Below are 27,445 nucleotides of genomic sequence, written 5' to 3' on the forward strand. Positions count from 1 at the left end.
ACGCACACACACTCACGCACACACAATCACTCACACACTCACGCACACACACAATCACGCACACACTCACGCACACACTCATACACACACTCACACTCACGCACACACTCTCACACACACACTCACGCACACACTCACGCACACACTCACGCATGCACACACACTCACTCATACACACACACACACACTCACACTCACACACTCACACACTCACACTCACACACTCACACTCACACACTCACACACACACTCACACTCACTCATACATACACTCACACACACACTCACGCATACACTCACTCACACACACTCACGCACACACACACACTCACGCACTCACACTCACGCACACACTCACGCACACACACTCACACTCACTCATACACACACTCACACACTCACACTCACACTCACGCACACACTCACGCACTCACACACACTCACACACACACACACACACACACACACACACACACACACACTCACACACACACAGTCACGCACACACTCACGCACACACACTCACTCATACACACACTCACACACTCACACTCACACACTCACACACTCACACTCACACTCACTCATACACACACTCACACACTCACGCATACACTCACGCACACACTCACGCACACACACTCACGCACACACAATCACTCACACACTCACGCACACACACACTCACACAATCATGCACACACTCACGCACACACTCATACACACACTCACACTCACGCACACACTCTCACACACACACTCACGCACACACTCACGCACACACTCATGCACACACACTCACACTCACTCATACACACACTCACACACACACTCACACACTCACACTCACACACTCACACTCACACACACTCACACACACACACTCACGCATACACTCATGCACACACACTCACGCACACACAATCACTCACACACTCACGCACACACACACTCACGCACTCACACTCACGCACACACAATCACGCACACACTCACGCACACACTCATACACACACTCACACTCACGCACACACAATCACTCACACACTCACACTCACACACACACACACTCACACAACCACATTATGTGTGAAACTGTTGATTGAACTCATCTGCGTTAGCCTGATATCCTGGAACACGTTCAGCAGGAAAGCTTAGCTTGCCTCTCCCTACTTACTACTAACCTAGTAGATTACAGCCCGGAAAACGTCTACTGAAACAGTAGTCAAGTCTCTAATACACACTAGAGTATTGACTTTAAAATGCACAGAGTATTGACAATACAGGACACAGAGTATTGACAATACAGGACACAGAGTATTGACAATACAGGACACAGAGTATTGACAATACCGGACACAGAGTATTGACAATACAGGACACAGAGTATTGACAATACAGGACACAGAATATTGACAATACAGGACACAGAGTATTGACAATACATGACACAGAGTATTGACAATACAGGACACAGAGTATTGACAATACAGGACACAGAGTATTGACTATAAATTACACAGAGTATTGACAATACAGGACACAGAATATTGACTATAAATGACATTGTGAATGTCTCCTTTCCTCAATGTAAATTCTTCATCATTCACAAGCGACCCCGCAGGCACATACAGTTTATATATACTGTATATATATATCCATCTCTATACTCTTTCTTAAACGTCTCCTTTCTTTAAGAGATGAGTGCCATGTAATGTGCCTTATTGTGTTTGGAAACCAGGAAGAGAGTAGCCGAGGCAGCAGCTAATGGGAATCCATAATAAATACAAATCACCAAGGATCTTCTACTGAGAATCCCCCAATATGTCTGTCCTCTCTCCCAGCTATCTGAAGCAGTGTTGTCCTCTCTACCAGCTATCTCAATCGGTGTTGTCCTCTCTCCCAGCTATCTGAAGCAGTGTTGTCCTCTCTCCCAGCTATCTCAATCGGTGTTGTCCTCTCTCCCAGCTATCTGAAGCAGTGTTGTCCTCTCTCCCAGCTATCTCAATCGGTGTTGTCCTCTCTCCCAGCTATCTGAAGCAGTGTTGTCCTCTCTCCCAGCTATCTCAATCGGTGTTGTCCTCTCTCCCAGCTATCTGAAGCAGTGTTGTCCTCTCTCCCAGCTATCTGAAGCAGTGTTGTCCTCTCTCCCAGCTATCTGAAGCAGTGTTGTCCTCTCTCCTAGCTATCTGAAGCAGTGTTGTCCTCTCTCCCAGCTATCTGAAGCAGTGTTGTCCTCTCTCCCAGCTATCTGAAGCAGTGTTGTCCTCTCTCCCAGCTATCTGAAGCAGTGTTGTCCTCTCTCCCAGCTATCTGAAGCAGTGTTGTCCTCTCTACCAGCTATCTGAAGCAGTGTTGTCCTCTCTCCCAGCTATCTGAAGCAGTGTTGTCCTCTCTCCCAGCTATCTGAAGCAGTGTTGTCCTCTCTCCCAGCTATCTGAAGCAGTGTTGTCCTCTCTCCCAGCTATCTCAATCAGTGAAGCAGTGTTGTCCTCTCTCCCAGCTTTCTCAATCGGTGAAGCAGTGTTGTCCTCTCTCCCAGCTATCTCAATCAGTGAAGCAGTGTTGTCCTCTCTCCCAGCTATCTCAATCGGTGAAGCAGTGTTGTCCTCTCTCCCAGCTATCTCAATCAGTGAAGAAGTGTTGTCCTCTCTCCCAGCTATCTCAATCAGTGTTGTCCTCTCTCCCAGCTATGTCAATCAGTGAAGCAGTGTTGTCCTCTCTCCCAGCTATCTCAATCAGTGAAGCAGTGTTGTCCTCTCTCCCAGCTATCTCAATCAGTGTTGTCCTCTCTCCCAGCTATCTCAATCAGTGAAGCAGTGTTGTCCTCTCTCCCAGCTATCTCAATCAGTGTTGTCCTCTCTCCCAGCTATCTCAATCAGTGTTGTCCTCTCTCCCAGCTATCTCAATCAGTGAAGCAGTGTTGTCCTCTCTCTCAGCTATCTCAATCAGTGAAGCAGTGTTGTCTTCTCTCTCAGCTATCTCAATCGGTGAAGCAGTATTGTCCTCTCTCCCAGCTATGTCAATCAGTGAAGCAGTGTTGTCCTCTCTCCCAGCTATCTCAATCAGTGAAGCAGTGTTGTCCTCTCTCCCAGCTATCTCAATCGGTGAAGCAGTATTGTCCTCTCTCCCAGCTATCTCAATCAGTGAAGCAGTGTTGTCCTCTCTCCCAGCTATCTCAATCAGTGAAGCAGTGTTGTCCTCTCTCCTAGCTATCTGAAGCAGTGTTGTCCTCTCTCCCAGCTATCTGAAGCAGTGTTGTCCTCTCTCCCAGCTATCTGAAGCAGTGTTGTCCTCTCTCCCAGCTATCTGAAGCAGTGTTGTCCTCTCTCCCAGCTATCTGAAGCAGTGTTGTCCTCTCTACCAGCTATCTGAAGCAGTGTTGTCCTCTCTCCCAGCTATCTGAAGCAGTGTTGTCCTCTCTCCCAGCTATCTGAAGCAGTGTTGTCCTCTCTCCCAGCTATCTGAAGCAGTGTTGTCCTCTCTCCCAGCTATCTCAATCAGTGAAGCAGTGTTGTCCTCTCTCCCAGCTTTCTCAATCGGTGAAGCAGTGTTGTCCTCTCTCCCAGCTATCTCAATCAGTGAAGCAGTGTTGTCCTCTCTCCCAGCTATCTCAATCGGTGAAGCAGTGTTGTCCTCTCTCCCAGCTATCTCAATCAGTGAAGAAGTGTTGTCCTCTCTCCCAGCTATCTCAATCAGTGTTGTCCTCTCTCCCAGCTATGTCAATCAGTGAAGCAGTGTTGTCCTCTCTCCCAGCTATCTCAATCAGTGAAGCAGTGTTGTCCTCTCTCCCAGCTATCTCAATCAGTGTTGTCCTCTCTCCCAGCTATCTCAATCAGTGTTGTCCTCTCTCCCAGCTATCTCAATCAGTGAAGCAGTGTTGTCCTCTCTCTCAGCTATCTCAATCAGTGAAGCAGTGTTGTCCTCTCTCTCAGCTATCTCAATCGGTGAAGCAGTATTGTCCTCTCTCCCAGCTATGTCAATCAGTGAAGCAGTGTTGTCCTCTCTCCCAGCTATCTCAATCAGTGAAGCAGTGTTGTCCTCTCTCCCAGCTATCTCAATCGGTGAAGCAGTATTGTCCTCTCTCCCAGCTATCTCAATCAGTGAAGCAGTGTTGTCCTCTCTCCCAGCTATCTCAATCAGTGAAGCAGTGTTGTCCTCTCTCCCAGCTATCTCAATCAGTGAAGCAGTGTTGTCCTCTCTCCCAGCTATCTCAATCAGTGAAGCAGTGTTGTCCTCTCTCTCAGCTATCTCAATCGCCCAATCTGTGTCTGTCCTCTCTCCCAGCTATCTCAATCGATGAAGCAGTGTTGTCCTCTCTCCCAGCTATCTCAATCAGTGAAGCAGTGTTGTCCTCTCTCCCAGCTATCTCAATCAGTGAAGCAGTGTTGTCCTCTCTCCCAGCTATCTCAATCAGTGAAGCAGTGTTGTCCTCTCTCCCAGCTATCTCAATCGGTGAAGCAGTGTTGTCCTCTCTCCCAGCTATCTCAATCAGTGAAGCAGTGTTGTCCTCTCTCCCAGCTATCTCAATCAGTGTTGTCCTCTCTCCCAGCTATCTCAATCAGTGAAGCAGTGTTGTCCTCTCTCCCAGCTATCTCAATCAATGAAGCAGTGTTGTCCTCTCTCTCAGCTATCTCAATCAGTGAAGCAGTGTTGTCCTCTCTCCCAGCTATCTCAATCGGTGAAGCAGTGTTGTCCTCTCTCCCAGCTATCTCAATCAGTGTTGTCCTCTCTCCCAGCTATGTCAATCAGTGAAGCAGTGTTGTCCTCTCTCCCAGCTATCTCAATCGGTGAAGCAGTATTGTCCTCTCTCCCAGCTATCTCAATCGGTGAAGCAGTGTTGTCCTCTCTCCCAGCTATCTCAATCAGTGAAGCAGTGTTGTCCTCTCTCCCAGCTATCTCAATCAGTGAAGCAGTGTTGTCCTCTCTCCCAGCTATGTCAATCAGTGAAGCAGTGTTGTCCTCTCTCCCAGCTATGTCAATCAGTGAAGCAGTATTGTCCTCTCTCCCAGCTATCTCAATCGGTGAAGCAGTGTTGTCCTCTCTCCCAGCTATCACAATCGGTGAAGCAGTGTTGTCCTCTCTCCCAGCTATCTCAATCAGTGTTGTCCTCTCTCCCAGCTATGTCAATCAGTGAAGCAGTGTTGTCCTCTCTCCCAGCTATCTCAATCAGTGAAGCAGTGTTGTCCTCTCTCCCAGCTATCTCAATCGGTGAAGCAGTGTTGTCCTCTCTCCCAGCTATCTCAATCGGTGAAGCAGTGTTGTCCTCTCTCCCAGCTATCTCAATCGTTGAAGCAGTGTTGTCCTCTCTCCCAGCTATCTCAATCAGTGTTGTCCTCTCTCCCAGCTATCTCAATCAGTGAAGCAGTGTTGTCCTCTCTCCCAGCTATCTCAATCAATGAAGCAGTGTTGTCCTCTCTCTCAGCTATCTCAATCAGTGAAGCAGTGTTGTCCTCTCTCCCAGCTATCTCAATCGGTGAAGCAGTGTTGTCCTCTCTCCCAGCTATCTCAATCAGTGTTGTCCTCTCTCCCAGCTATGTCAATCAGTGAAGCAGTGTTGTCCTCTCTCCCAGCTATCTCAATCGGTGAAGCAGTGTTGTCCTCTCTCTCAGCTATCTCAATCAGTGAAGCAGTGTTGTCCTCTCTCCCAGCTATCTCAATCGGTGAAGCAGTGTTGTCCTCTCTCCCAGCTATCTCAATCGGTGAAGCAGTGTTGTCCTCTCTCCCAGCTATCTCAATCAGTGTTGTCCTCTCTCCCAGCTATCTCAATCAGTGTTGTCCTCTCTCCCAGCTATCTCAATCGGTGAAGCAGTGTTGTCCTCTCTCCCAGCCATCTCAATCGGTGAAGCAGTGTTGTCCTCTCTCCCAGCTATCTCAATCGGTGAAGCAGTGTTGTCCTCTCAGTGTTAATCCAGTCTAACATGTTTAATTATCTGCTTCCCCGTTCAAAAGAGAATTGTAATTATGTTTAACAACATAATGCCACACACACACACACACACACACACACACACACACACACACACACACACACACACACACACACACACACACGTGCCAACATTCACAACAATAACAAAATCGAGGCTAAATAAGATGATTTATGTCACATTTGCATGTATTTACGAGACACATTAATTTGAGGCGTTTTAAAGTTCCTTTTAAAAGAAGAAAATACTGGGAAGTGATGCACCAATGGGAAGACTTTATCAGTAGTTAACCAGATGCACACAACACAATTATATTCAGCAAGACTCACTGGAGCTGCTACTGTGTGCCAAACCAACAAGCTGTTCTGTTTTAAACAACGATTCTATTAAACACAACTCTCCCTCTCAAACAATTCCCTGTGCAGACCAGCCACCGTGACTCATCTGCATAGTATGAGGTAGATTACATCATAATGAGCATACATTTTGTAATTGGTAAGACGTTAGAAGTGCAAAATGTTTGTTTACGCATTTGTTGAACTTGTTTCAGTTCATAAGGCAATAGCCAAGATACTAATTTCCACTAGTTGTGAATTTATTGTCGTAATGTTAAAAGCAGGTTAGTAGTATTTTTCTTCTTTTTTTTTTATATGCGTTTTCTTTTTGTGAGTCTCACAGAGAAGGACACCTATTGCTAGATGGGTCAAATAAAAACAAAAAGCAGATATTGACTATTCCTTTGAGCATGAAGTTATTCATTACACTTTGGATGGTGTATCAATACACCCAGTCACTACAAAGATACAGGTGTCCTTCTTAACTCAGTTGCCGGAGAGGAAGGAAACTGCTCAGGGATTTCACCATGGGGCCAATGGTGATTTGAAAACAGTTACAGAGTTTAATGACTGTGATAGGAGAAAACTGAGGATGGATCAACAACATAACCTAAATGAGAGAGTAAAAAGAAGGAAACCTGTTCAGAAATGTGCAATAACGCACTAAAGTAACACTGCAAAAACATATGACAAAGTAATTCACTTTTTGTCCTGAATACAAAGCGTTATGTTTGGTGCAAATCCAACACAACACATCACTGTGTACCACTCTTCATATTTTTAGGCATGGTGGTGGCTGCATCATTGTAAGGGATTTCTTCCATTGACGGAGAGGTGGACCAAAGCGCAGCGTGGTTATTTTGATTCCTGTTTTAATAAACCACTTCACATGAACAAACTAACAAACTAGCAAGAACCGTGAAAACCCAAAACAGCCCTATCTGGTGCAAAACACAGAGACAGGAACAATCACCCACAAACACACAGTGACACCCAGGCTACCTAAGTATGATTCTCAATCAGAGACAACTAATGACACCTGCCTCTGATTGAGAACCATACTAGGCCGAAACATAGAAATACCCAAATCATAGAAAAACAAACATAGACTGCCCACCCAACTCACACCCTGACCATACTAAATAATGACAAAACAAAGGAAATAAAGGTCAGAACGTGACAATCATGTTATTGGTATGCTTGTTAAGGACTATGATTTTTTGGGGGTGATAAAAATTAAAGGAAGCGAGCTAAGCACAGGTAAAATCCTAGAAGAAAACTTGGTTCAGTCTGCTTTCCACCAGCCACTTGGAGACAAATCCACTTTTCAGCAGGACAACAACAGAAAATGCAAGGCCAAATATACACTGGAGTTACTTACCAAGATGACGCTGATGTTCCTGAGTGGCCTAGTAACAGTTTTTCCTTAAAAATCAACTTTAAAATCTATGGCAAGACTTGAGAATGTTTGTCTAGCAATAATCCACAGCCAACTTGACAGAACTTGAACATTTCTGTTTTATTTTGTGTAGATCGTTGACAAAAGACAATAAAATCGATTTTAATCCGACTTTGTAACACAAAAAAACGTGTAACAACTCAATAGGTGTGAATAGTTTCTGAAGGCACTGTATATGTTTCATGATATTCCTATGAATCCTTACATCACGTTTGCTGAATCTTAGTTCTCTTACTGGCCTGGTTACAGTTGACAGTTGCAGCAGGGCCCTTATGAGGAGGCCTCTCCTGAGTGAATGAGGACCTCTAGTGGGGAATCTTGAAATTGCATGTTGAGTGTAAATGGAGCAGTCTGCTTTAAAGGGGCAGTCTGCAGTTCAAACAAAAGAAAGTGGCCACCCACAAACAGTGGACAAAAGCACGTTTATATTTTAGGATTCTGATTGGGTACAACGGCTGAACTAAGCTCATGAAACATTTATAATTTTTATTCTTCAGGAATCAATGGGTATGCAACTCAATTGTCTAAAAACTTGTTGTAGAAATAGCAGATTGAACCCTTTCAAATGCCAAAGATCTCTGGTGCCTTTAAAGGACATATTACAGAACATGTTGGAAACAGTCTTGTGTTTACTACAATATGGTATTCAGAAATGTATGTATTTATTTTACAACAAAGGTGGCAGCGGGAGGAGGTAGGGAACTGGTCTGTCTGCCCAATATAAAGGATCACAACTGGAGGAGACAGGTGGCAGCGGGAGGAGGTAGGGAACTGGTCTGTCTGCCCAATATAAAGGATCAATACTGGAGGAGGCAGGTGGGAGGAGGTAGGGAACGGGTCTGTCTGCCCAATATAAAGGATCACAACTGGAGGAGACAGGTGGCAGCGGGAGGAGGTAGGGAACTGGTCTGTCTGCCCAATATAAAGGATCAATACTGGAGGAGGCAGGTGGGAGGAGGTAGGGAACGGGTCTGTCTGCCCAATATAAAGGATCAATACTGGAGGAGGCAGGTGGGAGGAGGTAGGGAACTGGTGTGTCTGCCCCATATAAAGGATCACAACTAGCAGAGGAATAAAAATAACATAAATAGGAAAGTATACCAGTTTCATTTGAGGACCCGGATGTTGACAACTGAGCCATACAGATTGCAAAATAGTCGAGAAGAGATTTTGTGATGTACCGATCCCATGGTACAGGAGTGGGCACGCCCATTAAAACTGAGGTGGCCTACCTCTCGACTATCTATTTGTACACTGTAGATATACAACATGATGTTTGCTTGATGTAGAATTTTTTTACAGCGATATCTTAATAGGATTGTTATGAGTGTATTTATATTTATACGATAATGTATTATCAATGCACACATCATGATACACCACCTCTCTTACCCATAAAGTTGCCATTTCAACAGGGATGTGGACTGGTGCTGGTCCCGAGTCTGGGGAGATCAAAAACAACATGAACAACTTCTTGACTCCATAGGATTTTACAAAGTGATAAGAGAACAGGAGCCTGAAGCATCCAGTGAATGAGATCGACAAACATTTGTCAAAGGGATTGGAGGTCAAAAACTCTAGTCAAGTCGATCTCAGAGGTCAAGTTGATCTCAGTGGTCAAGTCGATCTCAGAGGTCAAGTTGATCTCAGCGGGTCAAGTTGATCTCAGCGGGTCAAGTTGATCTCAGCGGGTCAAGTTGATCTCAGCGGGTCAAGTTGATCTCAGCGGGTCAAGTTGATCTCAGCGGGTCAAGTTGATCTCAGCGGGTCAAGTTGATCTCAGCGGGTCAAGTTGATCTCAGCGGGTCAAGTTGATCTCAGCGGTTGTGTCTCTTAAGCAAGATTCATCGAATAACATTTCGATAAAACAGCTCGGAAAATAACTTTCCGAACCCATGTTAATGCACAACATTCGCCTACACCCTATTCATAACACAAAACTATATTTTATATATTGCTTGTTTATAACAATTATTTATTTTGTTTGAGGTGTAGGGGGGGAAGGTATGTTTGAGGTGTAGGGGGGAAGGTATGTTTGAGGTGTAGGGGGGAAGGTATGTTTGAGGTGTAGGGGGGGAAGTTATGTTGAGGTGTAGGGGGGAAGGTATGTTTGAGGTGTAGGGGGGAAGTTATGTTTGAGGTGTAGGGGGGGAAGGTATGTTGAGGTGTAGGGGGGGAAGTTATGTTTGAGGTGTAGGGGGGGAAGTTATGTTTGAGGTGTAGGGGGGGGAAGTTATGTTTGAGGTGTAGGGGGGAAGGTATGTTTGAGGTGTAGGGGGGGGAAGTTATGTTTGAGGTGTAGGGGGGGAAGTTATGTTTGAGGTGTAGGGGGGAAGTTATGTTTGAGGTGTAGGGGGGGAAGTTATGTTTGAGGTGTAGGGGGGGAAGTTATGTTTGAGGTGTAGGGGGGGAAGTTATGTTTGAGGTGTAGGGGGGGAAGTTATGTTTGAGGTGTAGGGGGGGAAGTTATGTTTGAGGTGTAGGGGGGAGGTATGTTTGAGGTGTAGGGGGGGGAGTTATGTTTGAGGTGTAGGGGGGGGAAGTTATGTTTGAGGTGTAGGGGGGGGTTATGTTTGAGGTGTAGGGGGGGAAGTTATGTTTGAGGTGTAGGGGGGGAAGTTATGTTTGAGGTGTAGGGGGAAGTTATGTTGTGTTGTAGGGGGGGGAAGTTATGTTTGAGGTGTAGGGGGGAAGGTATGTTTGAGGTGTAGGGGGGGAAGTTATGTTTGTGTTGTAGGGGGGGAAGTTATGTTTGAGGTGTAGGGGGGAAGGTATGTTTGAGGTGTAGGGGGGGAAGTTATGTTTGTGTTGTAGGGGGGGAAGTTATGTTTGAGGTGTAGGGGGGAAGTTATGTTTGAGGTGTAGGGGGGAAGTTATGTTTGAGGTGTAGGGGGGAAGTTATGTTAGGTGTAGGGGGGAAGTTATGTTTGAGGTGTAGGGGGGGAAGTTATGTTTGAGGTGTAGGGGGGGAAGTTATGTTTGAGGTGTAGGGGGGGAAGGTTATGTTTGAGGTGTAGGGGGGAAGTTATGTTTGAGGTGTAGGGGGGAAGGTTATGTTTGAGGTGTAGGGGGGGAAGTTATGTTTGAGGTGTAGGGGGGGAAGGTTATGTTTGAGGTGTAGGGGGGAAGGTATGTTTGAGGTGTAGGGGGGAAGTTATGTTTGAGGTGTAGGGGGGGAAGGTATGTTTGAGGTGTAGGGGGGGGTTATGTTTGAGGTGTAGGGGGGAAGTTATGTTTGAGGTGTAGGGGGGGAAGGTATGTTTGAGGTGTAGGGGGGGAAGTTATGTTTGAGGTGTAGGGGGGGAAGTTATGTTTGAGGTGTAGGGGGGAAGGTATGTTTGAGGTGTAGGGGGGGAAGTTATGTTTGAGGTGTAGGGGGGGAAGTTATGTTTGAGGTGTAGGGGGGAAGTTATGTTTGAGGTGTAGGGGGGGAAGTTATGTTTGAGGTGTAGGGGGGAAGGTATGTTTGAGGTGTAGGGGGGGAAGTTATGTTGAGGTGTAGGGGGGAAGTTATGTTTGAGGTGTAGGGGGGAAGTTATGTTTGAGGTGTAAGGGGGGAAGTTATGTTTGAGGTGTAGGGGGGGAAGTTATGTTTGAGGTGTAGGGGGGAGGTTATGTTTGAGGTGGATGGGGGAGGTTATGTTTGAGGTGTAGGGGGGGAAGTTATGTTTGAGGTGTAGGGGGGGAAGTTATGTTTGAGGTGTAGGGGGGAAGTTATGTTTGAGGTGTAGGGGGGGAAGTTATGTTTGAGGTGTAGGGGGGGAAGTTATGTTGAGGTGTAGGGGGAAGGTATGTTTGAGGTGTAGGGGGGAAGGTATGTTTGAGGTGTAGGGGGGAAGGTATGTTTGAGGTGTAGGGGGGAAGGTATGTTTGAGGTGGATGGGGGAAGTTATGTTTGAGGTGTAGGGGGGAAGTTATGTTTGAGGTGTAGGGGGGAAGGTATGTTTGAGGTGTAGGGGGGAAGGTATGTTGAGGTGTAGGGGGGGGTTATGTTTGAGGTGTAGGGGGGGTTATGTTTGAGGTGTGTAGGGGGGGGGTTATGTTTGAGGTGTAGGGGGGGAAGGTTATGTTTGAGGTGTAGGGGGGAAGGTATGTTTGAGGTGTAGGGGGGGAGGTTATGTTGAGGTGTAGGGGGGAAGTTATGTTTGATGTGTAGGGGGGAAGGTATGTTTGAGGTGTAGGGGGGGAAGGTATGTTTGAGGTGTAGGGGGGGGGTTATGTTTGAGGTGTAGGGGGGGAAGGTTATGTTTGAGGTGTAGGGGGGAAGGTATGTTTGAGGTGTAGGGGGGGAGGTTATGTTTGAGGTGTAGGGGGGAAGTTATGTTTGAGGTGTAGGGGGGAAGGTTATGTTTGAGGTGTAGGGGGGAAGTTATGTTTGAGGTGTAGGGGGGAAGTTATGTTTGAGGTGTAGGGGGAAGTTATGTTTGAGGTGTAGGGGGAAGGTATGTTTGAGGTGTAGGGGGGAAGGTATGTTTGAGGTGTAGGGGGGAAGGTATGTTTGAGGTGTAGGGGGGAAGGTATGTTTGAGGTGTAGGGGGAAGGTATGTTTAACTACTGGTCTAACTACTAGTCTAAATACTGGTCTAACTACTGGTCTAGCTACTGGTCTAGCTACTGGTCTAACTACTGGTCAAGCTACTGGTCAATATACTGGTCTAGCTACTGGTCTAGCTACTGGTCTAGCTACTGGTCTAACTACTGGTCAAGCTACTGGTCAATATACTGTTCTAGCTACTGGTCTAGCTACTGGTCTAGCTACTGGTCTAGCTACTGGTCTAACTACTGGTCTAGCTACTGGTCTAGCTACTGGTCTAACTACTGGTCTAACTACTGGTCTTGCTCCTGGTCTAACTACTGGTCCTACTACTGGTCTAACTACTGTTTTATCCTACACTGGAATTCTCACAAAACTACAGAGAACACCGGAAATCAATCAACTGTTTCAATGTTTTTAATCACTAAAAAGGCACCAAATACAGGCATCATATTAATAGCATTGGAATCATTTCCACAATGATAGCACCAAAAACGTAATGTCATCTCCCCAACTTCCAAATGTTTTTTTGATAGGCACACCATTCTATGACAGAGAGAGAGGGAGAGAGGGAGAGACAGAGAAAGAGAGAGAGACAGAGACAGAGAGAGAGAGAGAGAGAGAGAAAGAGAGACAGAGAGAGAGAGAGAGAGAGAGAGAGAGAGAGAGAGAGAGAGAAAGAAAGAGAGACAGAGAGAGAGAGAAAGAGAGAGAGAGAGAGAGACAGAGAGAGAGAGAGGGACAGAGACAGAGAGAGAGAGAGGGACAGAGACAGAGACAGAGACGACAGAGAGAGAGTGTGTGTCTGTGTTCATGTAGTACTAATTGCACTTGAATATACACTGTGCATACAAAACATTAGGAACTCCTGCTCTTTCCATGATATAGACTGACCAGGTGAATCCAGGTGAAAGATATGATCCTCTATTGATGTCACATGTTATATCCACTTCAATCAGTGTAGATGAAAGGGGAGGAGTCAGGTTAAAGGAGCATACTTAAGTCTTGATACAGTTGAGACATTGATAGTGTATGTGTGCTATTCAGAGGGTGAATGGGCAAGACAAAATATTTAAGTTCCTTTGAACGGGGGATGGTAATATAGGTGCCAGGCCACACCGGTTTGAGTGTGTCAAGAACTACAACGCTGCTGGGTTTTAGACGCTCAACAGTTTCCCATCTCAAAGAACATCCAGGGTCCAGCATCCCTGTGGTCCAGCATCCCTGTGGTCCAGCATCCCTGTGGTCCAGCATCCCTGTGGTCCACCATCCCTGTGGTCCACCATCCCTGTGGTCCACCATCCCTGTTGCCCACCATCCCTGTTGCCCACCATCCCTGTGGTCCACCATCCCTGTGGTCCACCATCCCTGTGGTCCACCATCCCTGTGGTTAACCATCCCTGTTGCCCACCATCCCTGTGGTCCACCATCCCTGTGGTCCACCATCCCTGTGGTTAACCATCCCTGTTGCCCACCATCCCTGTGGTCCACCATCCCTGTGGTCCACCATCCCTGTGGTCCACCATCCCTGTTGCCCACCATCTCTGTGGTCCACCATCCCTGTGGTCCAGCATCCCTGGGGTCCACCATCCCTGTGGTCCACCATCCCTGTTGCCCACCATCCCTGTGGTTAACCCTCCCTGTGGTCCACCATCCCTGTTGCCCACCATCCCTGTGGTCCACCATCCCTGTGGTCCACCATCCCTGTGGTTCACCACTCAAAGGGCATCCAGGGTCCTCCATCCCTGTGGTTAACCATCCCTGTGGTCCACCATCCCTGTGGTCCAGCATCACTGCTTTTGAAACCTTGAAGAGTCCATTCCCCAACATATTGAGGCTGTTCTGAGGGCAAAAGGTGGTGACACTCATTAGGAAGGTGTTCCCTAATGTTCTCTACACTCAGTGTATATAATAAACACACTACTATTTCAGTTGTGGACAACAGATCATAACTCACCGTGGGCCTGAATCCTAACATTCCTTCTGTGAATTGACGGCATGATGAATGAAAGTGCAGTTAGGATTGGGGGCATTAGTGTGTTGAATACTTTCATAGCAGTTGTGGCAATGAAATGATCAAGCAGAGATATATCTGAACTATTTAAACTATTCAAGACAATCTGCAGAAAAAGTCCCTGAGCTACCTAGCGTACATTGATCATTTTGCCGATGTTAGCTACCTAGCGTACATTGATCATTTTGCCGATGTTAGCTACCTAGCGTACATTGATCAGTTTGGCGATGTTAGCTACCTAGCATACATTGATCAGTTTGGCGATGTTAGCTACCTAGCGTACATTGATCAGTTTGGCGTTGTTGTTGAAAAACAAGGCAGCAGATTTCACCTGACTGATCCCAAAGTCTATGGTCGTCGTTCAACGATGACAATTCATTTTTTTTAAACGAGGAAAAACGGAATCCTGTTTAATGCGATAGTTCACTCATTTCTCTATTCCTGAAGTAGCCCAGGTGTGAAATGATTTGAATAAATGCTGCATAGCTGGCCGTCAAAAACGCGTAACATTTTTTAAAATGTTTTATCTTACATCAAGGTCGTATAAAAAAACATTAACGAACAATATATTATTCCTGAACTGTAAACCAGATTTATTTTAGATTTGTCATTAAATACTCCTTAATTTCAGGATATTTTTCACAATGTTTCCCCTATGAGTAGGTGGAGTGTAGAACTGCTGCTTCTACTGGTATAAATTGACACGTTGAGGAGGAGGACCAGGGTCTTACTTTTGGGGGGCCTTTGTCGCCCTGTCTAGAAAAATAATCTAGCTAGGGGAAACACCGGAGGGAGGCGGGAGATCCTCAGACCTCAGTGCCGTCGTTGCCGAGGTTGTTGTGGAGCTTGACCTCCAGGTTGACCTGCTTGACCTTCGCCGCTCCGTTGACCTTTGCCCCTCCGTTGACCTTAGAGTTGACGTTGTCGTGATTCCGGTTGATGTTGAGGTTGATGTTCCTGACTGTGCAGTGTTTAGAGCTGAAGTTCTTCTCCAGGGTCTTCTCTAGATAGACCTCTACCTTGGTGTTCAGAGGGTACTCCTCCGCCATCTTGGACGGCTTCTTTCCAGCCGACCGTCGGCACTTCCTGAAGAGTAAAAAAGAACCCAGCAGGACGAGGACCAACAGGGTCAGCGCAGCCACGCCCCCGCCCGTAGATCCTCCCATCTGGGGGTTAAATGTGGAGGCAACGGGGACCTCGAGTCGGAGAATCTTCATGTTGGTTCCATTCTTCGTCTGGTCGCCCTCGTTATCATAGATCAGAGACTCATCGAGGGTGAGATGCCCGCTTTGGTCCACCAGGTCCCGGCGAGCGCGGCTGTAGGCGATGCTTTGCCTCAGCTGATTGGTCAGGTCCCTGCGAGCCCGCACCATGTCGCTGCTGTGTGCAAGCTTATGGGTCAGATAACGCTGGATCCTGGGGCCGGAGATGGACTCTGGACCAATCACATAGATCACCTGCAGGTACCACTGATGTCCCGCCTCCACCTGTCAATCAAGAGAGAGAGTTAAAGAGATTATCCAGTACTTTGTATACTTAGCCAGTAGTTCTGAAAGTATCACTCACAAGCCAAAAGAGGTCCCTTTTATTAAATTATGATGGTTCAGTGGATAAGTCTTGGTCTCCACTGACCTTGTACAGGGCATCAACCTTCATGGTAAAACCATCAACACCAGGCATGGCTGTCATGGTCTGTAGTTCGGTGATATCCGACGCAAAGTTGGCCTCGAAGGGAACATCATGGAAGAACCTGTCACAGACTTCAGGCTGCTTCCGATCCTGCAGAAGAAACGTTACAACAACGCTGTCATTACCGATCTGCACCATATATCAAACATTAGCATACATGCTAACAGTATCTACATCTATACCGTATAAACACTGCCATACATGCTAACAGTATCTACATCTATACCGTATAAACACTAGCATACATGTTAACAGTATCTACATCTATACCGTATAAACACTGCCATACATGCTAACAGTATCTACATCTATACCGTATAAACACTAGCATACATGTTAACAGTATCTACATCTATACCGTATAAACACTGCCATACATGCTAACAGTATCTACATCTATACCGTATAAACACTGCCATACATGCTAACAGTATCTACATATATACCGTATAAACACTAGCATACATGCTAACAGTATCTACATCTATACCGTATAAACACTGCCATACATGCTAACCGTATCTACATCTATACCGTATAAACACTAGCATACATGCTAACAGTATCTACATATATACCGTATAAACACTGCCATACATGCTAACAGTATCTACATCTATACCGTATAAACACTTCCATACATGCTAACAGTATCTACATCTATACCGTATGAACACTGCCATACATGCTAACAGTATCTACATATATACCGTATGAACACTAGCATACATGCTAACAGTATCTACATATATACCGTATAAACACTGCCATACATGCTAACAGTATCTACATATATACCGTATAAACACTGCCATACATGCTAACAGTATCTACATATATACCGTATAAACACTAGCATACATGCTAACAGTATCTACATCTATACCGTATAAACACTGCCATACATGCTAACAGTATCTACATCTATACCGTATAAACACTGCCATACATGCTAACAGTATCTACATCTATACCGTATAAACACTGCCATACATGCTAACAGTATCTACATATATACCGTATAAACACTAGCATACATGCTAACAGTATCTAAATCTATACCGTATAAACACTAGCATACATGCTAACAGTATCTACATCTATACCGTATAAACACTAGCATACATGCTAACAGTATCTACATATATACCGTATAAACACTAGCATACATGCTAACAGGGTGGATAAAAGCAGTTACATCGGCTATGGATGTGGAATATACAAATGTTGTTTAAATCTCAAAAGTAGTTTCAGTAAACTTGTAGTTTCCAGCAGGTCATAACAGAACTCCCATTATTGTAAACATTAGCGTAAACAATCCAACGCTACGATACCAGTGCCCTGACTCGCACAACAATAAGACTCCTCCTATTTGAATAGCTCACAGTCTTTGAATATATTTCTTAAAACTATGACTACACACTGAGAAAAAGTGAAAAGACCAGTTTGTCCGATCACATGGGTGGGCGGTCACATTGGGTGACATACCACAGACAAATCAAAAGCCTTGCCTAGCAACGCCTCGGTCGTGGGTTCAAGTTCCAGAGAGACAACGTACGAACAATGTACGCAGTCTTTAATACAAGTCGGTTTGGATGAAAGCGTCTGCTAAATGGGATGTACGGAATCGACAAGCAGCGACAGTCCAGGTTACATTCTAGGTTGTCTTCATTGCAGTCACACTGAACAGATTATCAGAGTACATTTCACTAATGCAAAAAATAGACAACACAGAACAATAGTACAACAACATTGGAGGACAATGGAAGTTAAATAACCGGAGCCAACCGTACCAGAATCAGGAACCTGTGTTTGAGGTGTTTGTTGGTCTGGATGCAGCCGTACTGAGGGCCCTCGTTATACAGAGTCCCTGTGGGGTCGAAGAAAGGTACGTATCCATCACGTCCCGTACACAGGTACACCTTCTCCAGCTGCAGCTTGTAGGCTGAGTTCAGGTTCTGCTCTGGGTTCCACAGCACTCTGCCGTACAGCGTCTGGCCTGTAGGGGCACCAGAGACATGCTAGGTTAGGTGATACATAAGGTTTATTATATAATATGATACAAAGTGGCAAAAATGCATTACATACAACAGGCTATATATATATATTTATATATATATATATATATATATACAAAGAAATGTATTCAATATATACAATACATTTACTGCAATATATATGATATATTAAGCAGGAAGCTTAGCGGTTATAGTGTTGGGCCAGTAACCAAACTGCAATATATATGATATATTAAGCAGGAAGCTTAGCGGTTATAGTGTTGGGCCAGTAACCAAACTGCAATATATATGATATATTAAGCAGGAAGCTTAGCGGTTATAGTGTTGGGCCAGTAACCAAACTGCAATATATATGATATATTAAGCAGGAAGCTTAGAGGTTATAGTGTTGGGCCAGTAACCAAACTGCAATATATATGATATATTAAGCAGGAAGCTTAGCGGTTATAGTGTTGGGCCAGTAACCAAACTGCAATATATATGATATATTAAGCAGGAAGCTTAGCGGTTATAGTGTTGGGCCAGTAACCAAACTGCAATATATATGATATATTAAGCAGGAAGCTTAGAGGTTATAGTGTTGGGCCAGTAACCAAACTGCAATATATATGATATATTAAGCAGGAAGCTTAGCGGTTATAGTGTTGGGCCAGTAACCAAACTGCAATATATATGATATATTAAGCAGGAAGCTTAGCGGTTATAGTGTTGGGCCATTAACCAAACTGCAATATATATGATATATTAAGCAGGAAGCTTAGCGGTTATAGTGTTGGGCCAGTAACCAAACTGCAATATATATGATATATTAAGCAGGAAGCTTAGAGGTTATAGTGTTGGGCCAGTAACCAAACTGCAATATATATGATATATTAAGCAGGAAGCTTAGCGGTTATAGTGTTGGGCCAGTAACCAAACTGCAATATATATGATATATTAAGCAGGAAGCTTAGCGGTTATAGTGTTGGGCCAGTAACCAAACTGCAATATATATGATATATTAAGCAGGAAGCTTAGAGGTTATAGTGTTGGGCCAGTAACCAAACTGCAATATATATGATATATTAAGCAGGAAGCTTAGAGGTTATAGTGTTGGGCCAGTAACCAAACTGCAATATATATGATATATTAAGCAGGAAGCTTAGAGGTTATAGTGTTGGGCCAGTAACCAAACTGCAATATATATGATATATTAAGCAGGAAGCTTAGAGGTTATAGTGTTGGGCCAGTAACCAAACTGCAATATATATGATATATTAAGCAGGAAGCTTAGAGGTTATAGTGTTGGGCCAGTAACCAAACTGCAATATATATGATATATTAAGCAGGAAGCTTAGAGGTTATAGTGTTGGGCCAGTAACCAAACTGCAATATATATGATATATTAAGCAGGAAGCTTAGAGGTTATAGTGTTGGGCCAGTAACCAAACTGCAATATATATGATATATTAAGCAGGAAGCTTAGAGGTTATAGTGTTGGGCCAGTAACCAAACTGCAATATATATGATATATTAAGCAGGAAGCTTAGAGGTTATAGTGTTGGGCCAGTAACCAAACTGCAATATATATGATATATTAAGCAGGAAGCTTAGAGGTTATAGTGTTGGGCCAGTAACCAAACTGCAATATATATGATATATTAAGCAGGAAGCTTAGAGGTTATAGTGTTGGGCCAGTAACCAAACTGCAATATATATGATATATTAAGCAGGAAGCTTAGAGGTTATAGTGTTGGGCCAGTAACCAAACTGCTATATATATGATATATTAAGCAGGAAGCTTAGAGGTTATAGTGTTGGGCCAGTAACCAAACTGCAATATATATGATATATTAAGCAGGAAGCTTAGAGGTTATAGTGTTGGGCCAGTAACCAAACTGCAATATATATGATATATTAAGCAGGAAGCTTAGAGGTTATAGTGTTGGGCCAGTAACCAAACTGCAATATATATGATATATTAAGCAGGAAGCTTAGAGGTTATAGTGTTGGGCCAGTAACCAAACTGCAATATATATGTTATATTAAGCAGGAAGCTTAGAGGTTATAGTGTTGGGCCAGTAACCAAACTGCAATATATATGATATATTAAGCAGGAAGCTTAGAGGTTATAGTGTTGGGCCAGTAACCAAACTGCAATATATATGATATATTAAGCAGGAAGCTTAGCGGTTATAGTGTTGGGCCAGTAACCAAACTGCAATATATATGATATATTAAGCAGGAAGCTTAGAGGTTATAGTATTGGGCCAGTAACCAAACTGCAATATATATGATATATTAAGCAGGAAGCTTAGAGGTTATAGTGTTGGGCCAGTAACCAAACTGCAATATATATGATATATTAAGCAGGAAGCTTAGCGGTTATAGTGTTGGGCCAGTAACCAAACTGCAATATATATGATATATTAAGCAGGAAGCTTAGAGGTTATAGTGTTGGGCCAGTAACCAAACTGCAATATATATGATATATTAAGCAGGAAGCTTAGAGGTTATAGTGTTGGGCCAGTAACCAAACTGCAATATATATGATATATTAAGCAGGAAGCTTAGAGGTTATAGTGTTGGGCCAGTAACCAAACTGCAATATATATGATATATTAAGCAGGAAGCTTAGCGGTTATAGTGTTGGGCCAGTAACCAAACTGCAATATATATGATATATTAAGCAGGAAGCTTAGCGGTTATAGTGTTGGGCCAATAAATGAACTGCAATATATATTCAATATTAGCACCTATCATACTACTATGACATTCATGTTTCAATGAGTGAACTTTTCTCAGACTAAAGATCCCACTTTGAGTTTGCCCAGTGATGTGTGGAACAGTCATTGTACCCATAGAGAAGGCTCCCTTGTAGTCCAACTCAGCCATGGATATGTCGGAGATGGCCGGGTCCATCATGAACACATTCTCATTGTTGCACAGCTGAAACTCAGTGTTGAGGGAGTATACCACTGGGACGGGCCGGTTGGTCTGCTGGAAGGCTATAGGTAACTGGAACCTGAGGGGGAGGGAGGGAGGGCAGGTTGGTCTGCTGGAAGGCTATAGGTAACTGGAACCTGGGGGGGAGGACAGGGTGGTCTGCTGGAAGGCTATAGGTAACTGGAACCTGGGGGGGGGGGGGCAGGTTGGTCTGCTGGAAGGCTATAGGTAACTGGAACCTGGGGGGGAGGGAGGGAGGACAGGTTGGTCTGCTGGAAGGCTATAGGTAACTGGAACCTGAGGGGGAGGGAGGGAGGACAGGTTGGTCTGCTGGAAGGCTATAGGTAACTGGAACCGGGGGGGAGGGAGGGAGGGCAGGTTGGTCTGCTGGAAGGCTATAGGTAACTGGAACCTGAGGGGGAGGGAGGGAGGACAGGTTGGTCTGCTGGAAGGCTATAGGTAACTGGAACCTGGGGGGGGGAGGACAGGGTGGTCTGCTGGAAGGCTATAGGTAACTGGAACCTGGGGGGGGAGGACAGGTTGGTCTGCTGGAAGGCTATAGGTAACTGCAACCTGAGGGGGAGGGAGGGAGGGCAGGGCGGTCTGCCTGAAGGCTATAGGTAACTGGAACCTGAGGGGGAGGGAGGGAGGGCAGGTTGGTCTGCTGGAAGGCTATAGGTAACTGGAACCTGAGGGGGAGGGAGGGAGGACAGGTTGGTCTGCTGGAAGGCTATAGGTAACTGGAACCTGAGGGGGAGGGAAGGAGGACAGGTTGGTCTGCTGGAAGGCTATAGGTAACTGGAACCTGAGGGGGAGGGAGTGAGGGCAGGTTGGTCTGCTGGAAGGCTATAGGTAACTGGAACCTGGGGGGGGAGGACAGGTTTTGTCTGCTCGAAGGCTATAGGTAACTGGAACCTGGGGCGGGGCAAGCCAGTCAGGTTGCTATATGTAGAGCAGCATAACCATTCCTAGAATTCTGGTTTAAACACTCTAGTTTCAACTTATTACAGACAGAGAGCAAGCAAGGTAATCAATAAGTAAATAACAAACGTCCAAGGATGGACCCTTGAGGAACACTGCAATCTACACTAACGTTCAACAGTTTGGGGTCGCTTAGAAATGTCCTTGTTTTTGAAAGAAAATATATATTTTTTGTCCATTAAAATAACATCAAATTGATCAGAAAAACTGCGTAGCTGGAAACCGGAGATGTTTTATGGAATATCTACATAGGCGTACAGAGGCCAATTATCAGGAACCGTCACTCTGTCACACCCTGAGCTGTTTCACTTGTCTTTGTGCTTGTCTCCACACTCCTCCAGGTGTAGCCCATCTTCCCCATTATCCCCTGTGTATTTATGCCTGTGTTCTCTGTTTGTCTGTTGCTAGTTCGTCTTGTTTGTCAAGTCAACCAGTGTTTTTATGTCTCAGTTCCTGCTTTTTCCCTAGCCTCTCTTTTCTCATCCTCCTGGATTTACCGACCTCTGCCTGTCCTGACCCTGTACCTGCCCGCCTGACCACTCTGCCTGCCCCTGACCCTGAGCCTGCCTACCGTCCTGCACCTTTGCCCCACCTCTGGATTACCGACCTCTGCCTGTCCTGACCCTGTACCTGCCCGCCTGACCACTCTGCCTGCCCCTGACCCTGAGCCTGCCTACCGTCCTGCACCTTTGCCCCACCTCTGGATTACCGACCTCTGCCTGTCCTGACCCTGTACCTGCCCGCCTGACCACTCTGCCTGCCCCTGACCCTGAGCCTGCCTACCGTCCTGCACCTTTGCCCCACCTCTGGATTACCGACCTCTGCCTGTCCTGACCCTGTACCTGCCCGCCTGACCACTCTGCCTGTCCTGACCCTGTACCTGCCCGCCTGACCACTCTGCCTGTCCTGACCCTGAGCCTGCCTACCGTCCTGCACCTTTGCCACTGTTGCTGTAATAAAGATTGTTACTTAAACACGGTCTGCATCTGGGTCTTGCCTTGAAACCTGATCCACTCCTGAGTTCCAATGGCATCAGAGCAACAGTTTTCAGCTGTGCTAACAAAATTGCAAAAGGCTTTTCTAATGATCAATTAGCCTTTTAAAATGATAAACTTGGATTAGCTAACACAACGTGCCATTGGAACGCAGGAGTGATGGTTGCTGATGATGGGCCTCTGTGCGTCTATGTAGATCTTCCATTAAAACTCAGCCGTTTCCAGCAACAATAGTCATTTACAACATTAACAATGTCTACACTGTATTTCTGATCAATTTGATGTTATTTTAATGGACCAATATTTTTGTGCTTTTCCACAAAGTCCACAAACTTTTGAACGGTCGTGTACATTTTACGGACACAGTATCTTTTTTTTGCATTACTTATATTTTCTTAGTTTTTCAGTCCCATACTTCAGCTAACCCCTCCCATAATCATTTTTTTGGGGGGGTGACATACTTCTCTGGGGCCCTCACTAAGTAGTGTATGGTGGCTGTGGGGGGATATACTTCTCTGGGGCCCTCACTAAGTAGTGTATGGTGGCTGTGGAGGGACATACTTCTCTGGGGCCCTCACTAAGTTTCTCTGGGGCCCTCACTAGGTAGTGTATGGTGGCTGTAGAGGGACATACTTCTCTGGGGCCCTCACTAAGTAGTGTATGGTGGCTGTGGAGGGATATACTTCTCTGGGGCCCTCACTAAGTAGTGTATGGTGGCTGTAGAGGGACATACTTCTCTGGGGCCCTCACTAAGTAGTGTATGGTGGCTGTGGAGGGACATACTTCTCTGGGGCCCTCACTAAGTTTCTCTGGGGCCCTCACTAAGTAGTGTATGGTGGCTGTAGAGGGACATACTTCTCTGGGGCCCTCACTAAGTAGTGTATGGTGGCTGTGGAGGGATATACTTCTCTGGGGCCCTCACTAAGTAGTGTATGGTGGCTGTAGAGGGACATACTTCTCTGGGGCCCTCACTAAGAAGTGTATGGTGGCTGTGGAGGGATATACTTCTCTGGGGCCCTCACTAAGTAGTGTATGGTGGCTGTGGAGGGACATACTTCTCTGGGGCCCTCAGTAAGTAGTGTATGGTGGCTGTGGAGGGATATACTTCTCTGGGGCCCTCACTAAGTAGTGTATGGTGGCTGTAGAGGGACATACTTCTCTGGGGCCCTCACTAAGTAATGTATGGTGGCTGTGGAGGGACATACTTCTCTGGGGCGTGGGCAGTGCAGGACAGAGGCTTGTCTCCAGGGTCGGTCCAGGACTGGGTGGGCTGCACGGTACAGGGGATCAGAAACACGGTGTACTCACCAGAGTAGTCCTTCCTGGAACACAAGAGGGAAACACTTTTGGGAAGCCCTTTGTAAATATAGATCATTCATAAGACATGAGGACTTGCATTGGGTCCCCAGGCTGATACCTAGGCTTTAGCTTAAATTAGCAGGCGAACAGGCTGATACCTAGGCTTTTATTAGCAGGCTAACAGGCTGATACCTAGGCTTTTATTAGCAGGCTAACAGGCTGATACCTAGGCTTTTATTAGCAGGCTAACAGGCTGATACCTAGGCTTTAGCTTAAATTAGCAGGCGAACAGGCTGATACCTAGGCTTTTATTAGCAGGCTAACAGGCTGATACCTAGACTTTAGCTTAACTTAGCAGGCTAACAGGCTGATACCTAGGCTTTAGCTTAACTTAGCAGGCGAACAGGCTGATGCCTAGGCTTTAGCTTACAATTTTTTTTTGTGATGACCAGGAGATCTACATTCAAACCCTCTGACACTAATTCTCCAGAACGTAGAGAAAGCAGTTAGCGTTGGGCTGGAACAAAAGTCTGTCCACCAAGTAACCCTTACTGACCAGCTGTAAGAGCAAATGGCCCTCCAGAGCTGGTAGGGAGAGACAAAGGACTTGAAATATATACACTTCTCAAAACAATTAAGGGAACACTTAAACAACACAATGTAACTCCAAGTCAATCACACCTCTGTGAAATCAAACTGTCCACTTAGGAAGCAACACTGATTGACAATAAATGTCACATGCTGTTGTGCAAATGGAATAGACAACAGGTGGAAATTATAGGCAATTAGCAAGACACCCCCAATAAAGGAGTGGTTCTGCAGGTGGTGACCACAGACCACTTCTCAGTTCCTATGCTTCCTGGCTGATGTTTTGGTCACTTTTGAATGCTGGCGGTGCTTTCACTCTAGTGGTAGCATGAGACGGAGTCTACAACTCACACAAGTGGCTCAGGTAGTGCAGCTCATCCAGGATGGCACATCAATGCGAGCTGTGGCAAGAAGGTTTGCTGTGTCTATCAGCGTAGTGTCCAGAGCATGGAGGCGCTACCAGGAGACAGGCCAGTACATCAGGAGACGTGGAGGAGGCTGTAGGAGGGCAACAACCCAGCAGCAGGACCGCTACCTCCACCTTTGTGCAAGGAGGAGCAGGAGGAGCACTGCCAGAGCCCTGCAAAATAACCTCCAGCAGGCCACAAATGTGAATGTGTCTGCTCAAACGGTCAGAAACAGACACGAGGGTGGTATGAGGGCCCGAGGTCCACAGGTGGGGGTTGTGCTTACAGCCCAACACCGTGCAGGACGTTTGGCATTTTCCCAGAGAACCCCAAGATTGGCAAATTCGCCACTGGCACCCTGTGCTCTTCGCCACTGGCACCCTGTGCTCTTCACAGATGAAAGCAGGTTCACACTTAGCACATGTGACAGACGTGACAGAGTCTGGAGACGCAGTGGAGAACGTTCTGCTGCCTGCAACATCCTCCAGCATGACCGGTTTGTCGGTGGGTCAGTCATGGTGTGGGGTGGCATTTCTTTGGGGGGCTGCACAGCCCTCCATTGGCTCGCCAGAGGTAGCCTGACTGCCATTAGGTACCGAGATGAGATCCTCAGACCCCTTGTGAGACCATATGCTGGTGCGGTTGGCCCTGGGTTCCTCCTAATGCAAGACAATGCTAGACCTCATGTGGCTGGAGTGTTTCAGCAGTTCCTGCAAGAGGAAGGCATTGATGCTATGGACTGGCCCGCCCGTTCCCCAGACCTGAATCCAATTGAGCACATCTGGGACATCATGTCTCGCTCCATACACCACAGACTGTCCAGGAGGTGACTCCAAATCCAGACATCCGTGGGTTGATATATTTGATTTCCATTGATAATTTTTGTGTGATTTTGTTGTCAGCACATTCAACTATGTAAAGAAAATAGTATTTAATAAGAATATTTCATTCATTCAGATCTAGGATGTGATAATTTAGTGTTCCCTTTATTTTTTTGAGCAGTGTATTTATCTATTTCTATAACTGTATATAACAGTATGTCTGTTTACTGACCTGCTGTAAGAGGAGGTGGCTTTCCAGAGCTGGTAGGGAGAATCAAAGGACTGGGCGCTCCAGATGAGCTGCATGTCGAACTCTATCCCCCCCAGGTGGTCCGGGACCATCAGGTGGGACTTGTGGCCAGGCAGGGTGTGGTGTTCTTGGACAAAGTGGCCTGGAGGAGGAAGAGGGAGAAAACTACAGGTTAGTCATCGTGTTACAGACCACTATTGACCTGGTCTCACAGGAATCGGGATCAGACCTCAACACAGTGGTCTCCTTCAAAAATATGGAGTCGAGACCACTGTTGACCTGGTACATGTACATGTATTTTAAAATGATATGCTACAAAAGTAATAAGATACTAATTACTGTGGTGCTCTGGTACAAACTGTCCTGACGAAGCAGAGACAAACACATACAGTGTCATCGGAAAGTATTCAGACCCCTTGACTTTTTCCACATTTTGTTACGTTACAGCCTTATTCTAAAATTGATTAAACCCCCAAAAAATCCTCAGCAATCTACAAACAATATCTCATAATGACATCACAATTCCCCATAATGACATCATAATACCCCATAATGACATCACAACACCCCATAATGACATCACAATATCCCATAATGACATCACAATAACCCATAATGACATCACAACACCCCATAATGACATCACAATACTCCATAATGACATCACAATACCCCATAATGACATCACAATACCCCATAATGACAAAGTGAAAACAGGTTTTAAGACATTTTACCGATACTATTAAAAACAGAAAACAGACACACCTCATTTACATAAGTATTCAGACCCTTTGCTATGAGATTGGAAATGGAGCTCAGGTGCATCCTGTTTCCATTGATCATCCTTGAGATGTTTCTACAACTTGTTCGGAGTCTATCTATGGTAAATTCAATTGATTGGACATGGTTTGGAAAGGCACACAACTGTCTATAAAAGATCCCCACAGTTGACAGTGCATGTCAGAACAAAAAAAAAGCCATGAGGTCAAAGGAATTGTCCGTAGAGCTCCGAGAGGATTGTGTCGATGCACAGATCTGGGGAAGGGTACCCAAACAATTCTGCAGCATTGAAAGTCCCCAAGAACACAGTGACCTCCATCATTCTTAAATGGAAGAATTTTGGAACCAACTATACTTTTTCCTAGAGCAGGCTGCCCGGCCAAACTGAACAATCGGAAGAGAAGGGCCATGGTCAGGAAG

The 27,445-nt window shown here is 45.6% G+C and overlaps 1 protein-coding gene across 1 annotated transcript; it reads right to left on the bottom strand.

The window, feature by feature from the left end:
• Window positions 1-12,975: 12,975 nt before the first annotated feature.
• Window positions 12,976-26,533, bottom strand: LOC109876578 (extracellular matrix protein FRAS1-like). The gene is made up of 7 exons (XM_020468984.2): window positions 26,458-26,533; window positions 26,228-26,387; window positions 24,086-24,202; window positions 20,817-20,983; window positions 17,755-17,960; window positions 15,905-16,051; window positions 12,976-15,759 (listed from the first exon to the last, which is right to left on the bottom strand). The coding sequence occupies exons 1-7, from the start codon at window positions 26,531-26,533 to the stop codon at window positions 15,079-15,081; spliced, it is 1,554 nt and encodes a 517-aa protein (XP_020324573.2). The 3' UTR covers window positions 12,976-15,078.
• Window positions 26,534-27,445: the final 912 nt, after the last annotated feature.

This window comes from Oncorhynchus kisutch, linkage group LG3 (assembly GCF_002021735.2).
Source record: "Oncorhynchus kisutch isolate 150728-3 linkage group LG3, Okis_V2, whole genome shotgun sequence".
In the NCBI taxonomy this organism is placed as follows: Eukaryota; Metazoa; Chordata; class Actinopteri; order Salmoniformes; family Salmonidae; genus Oncorhynchus; species Oncorhynchus kisutch.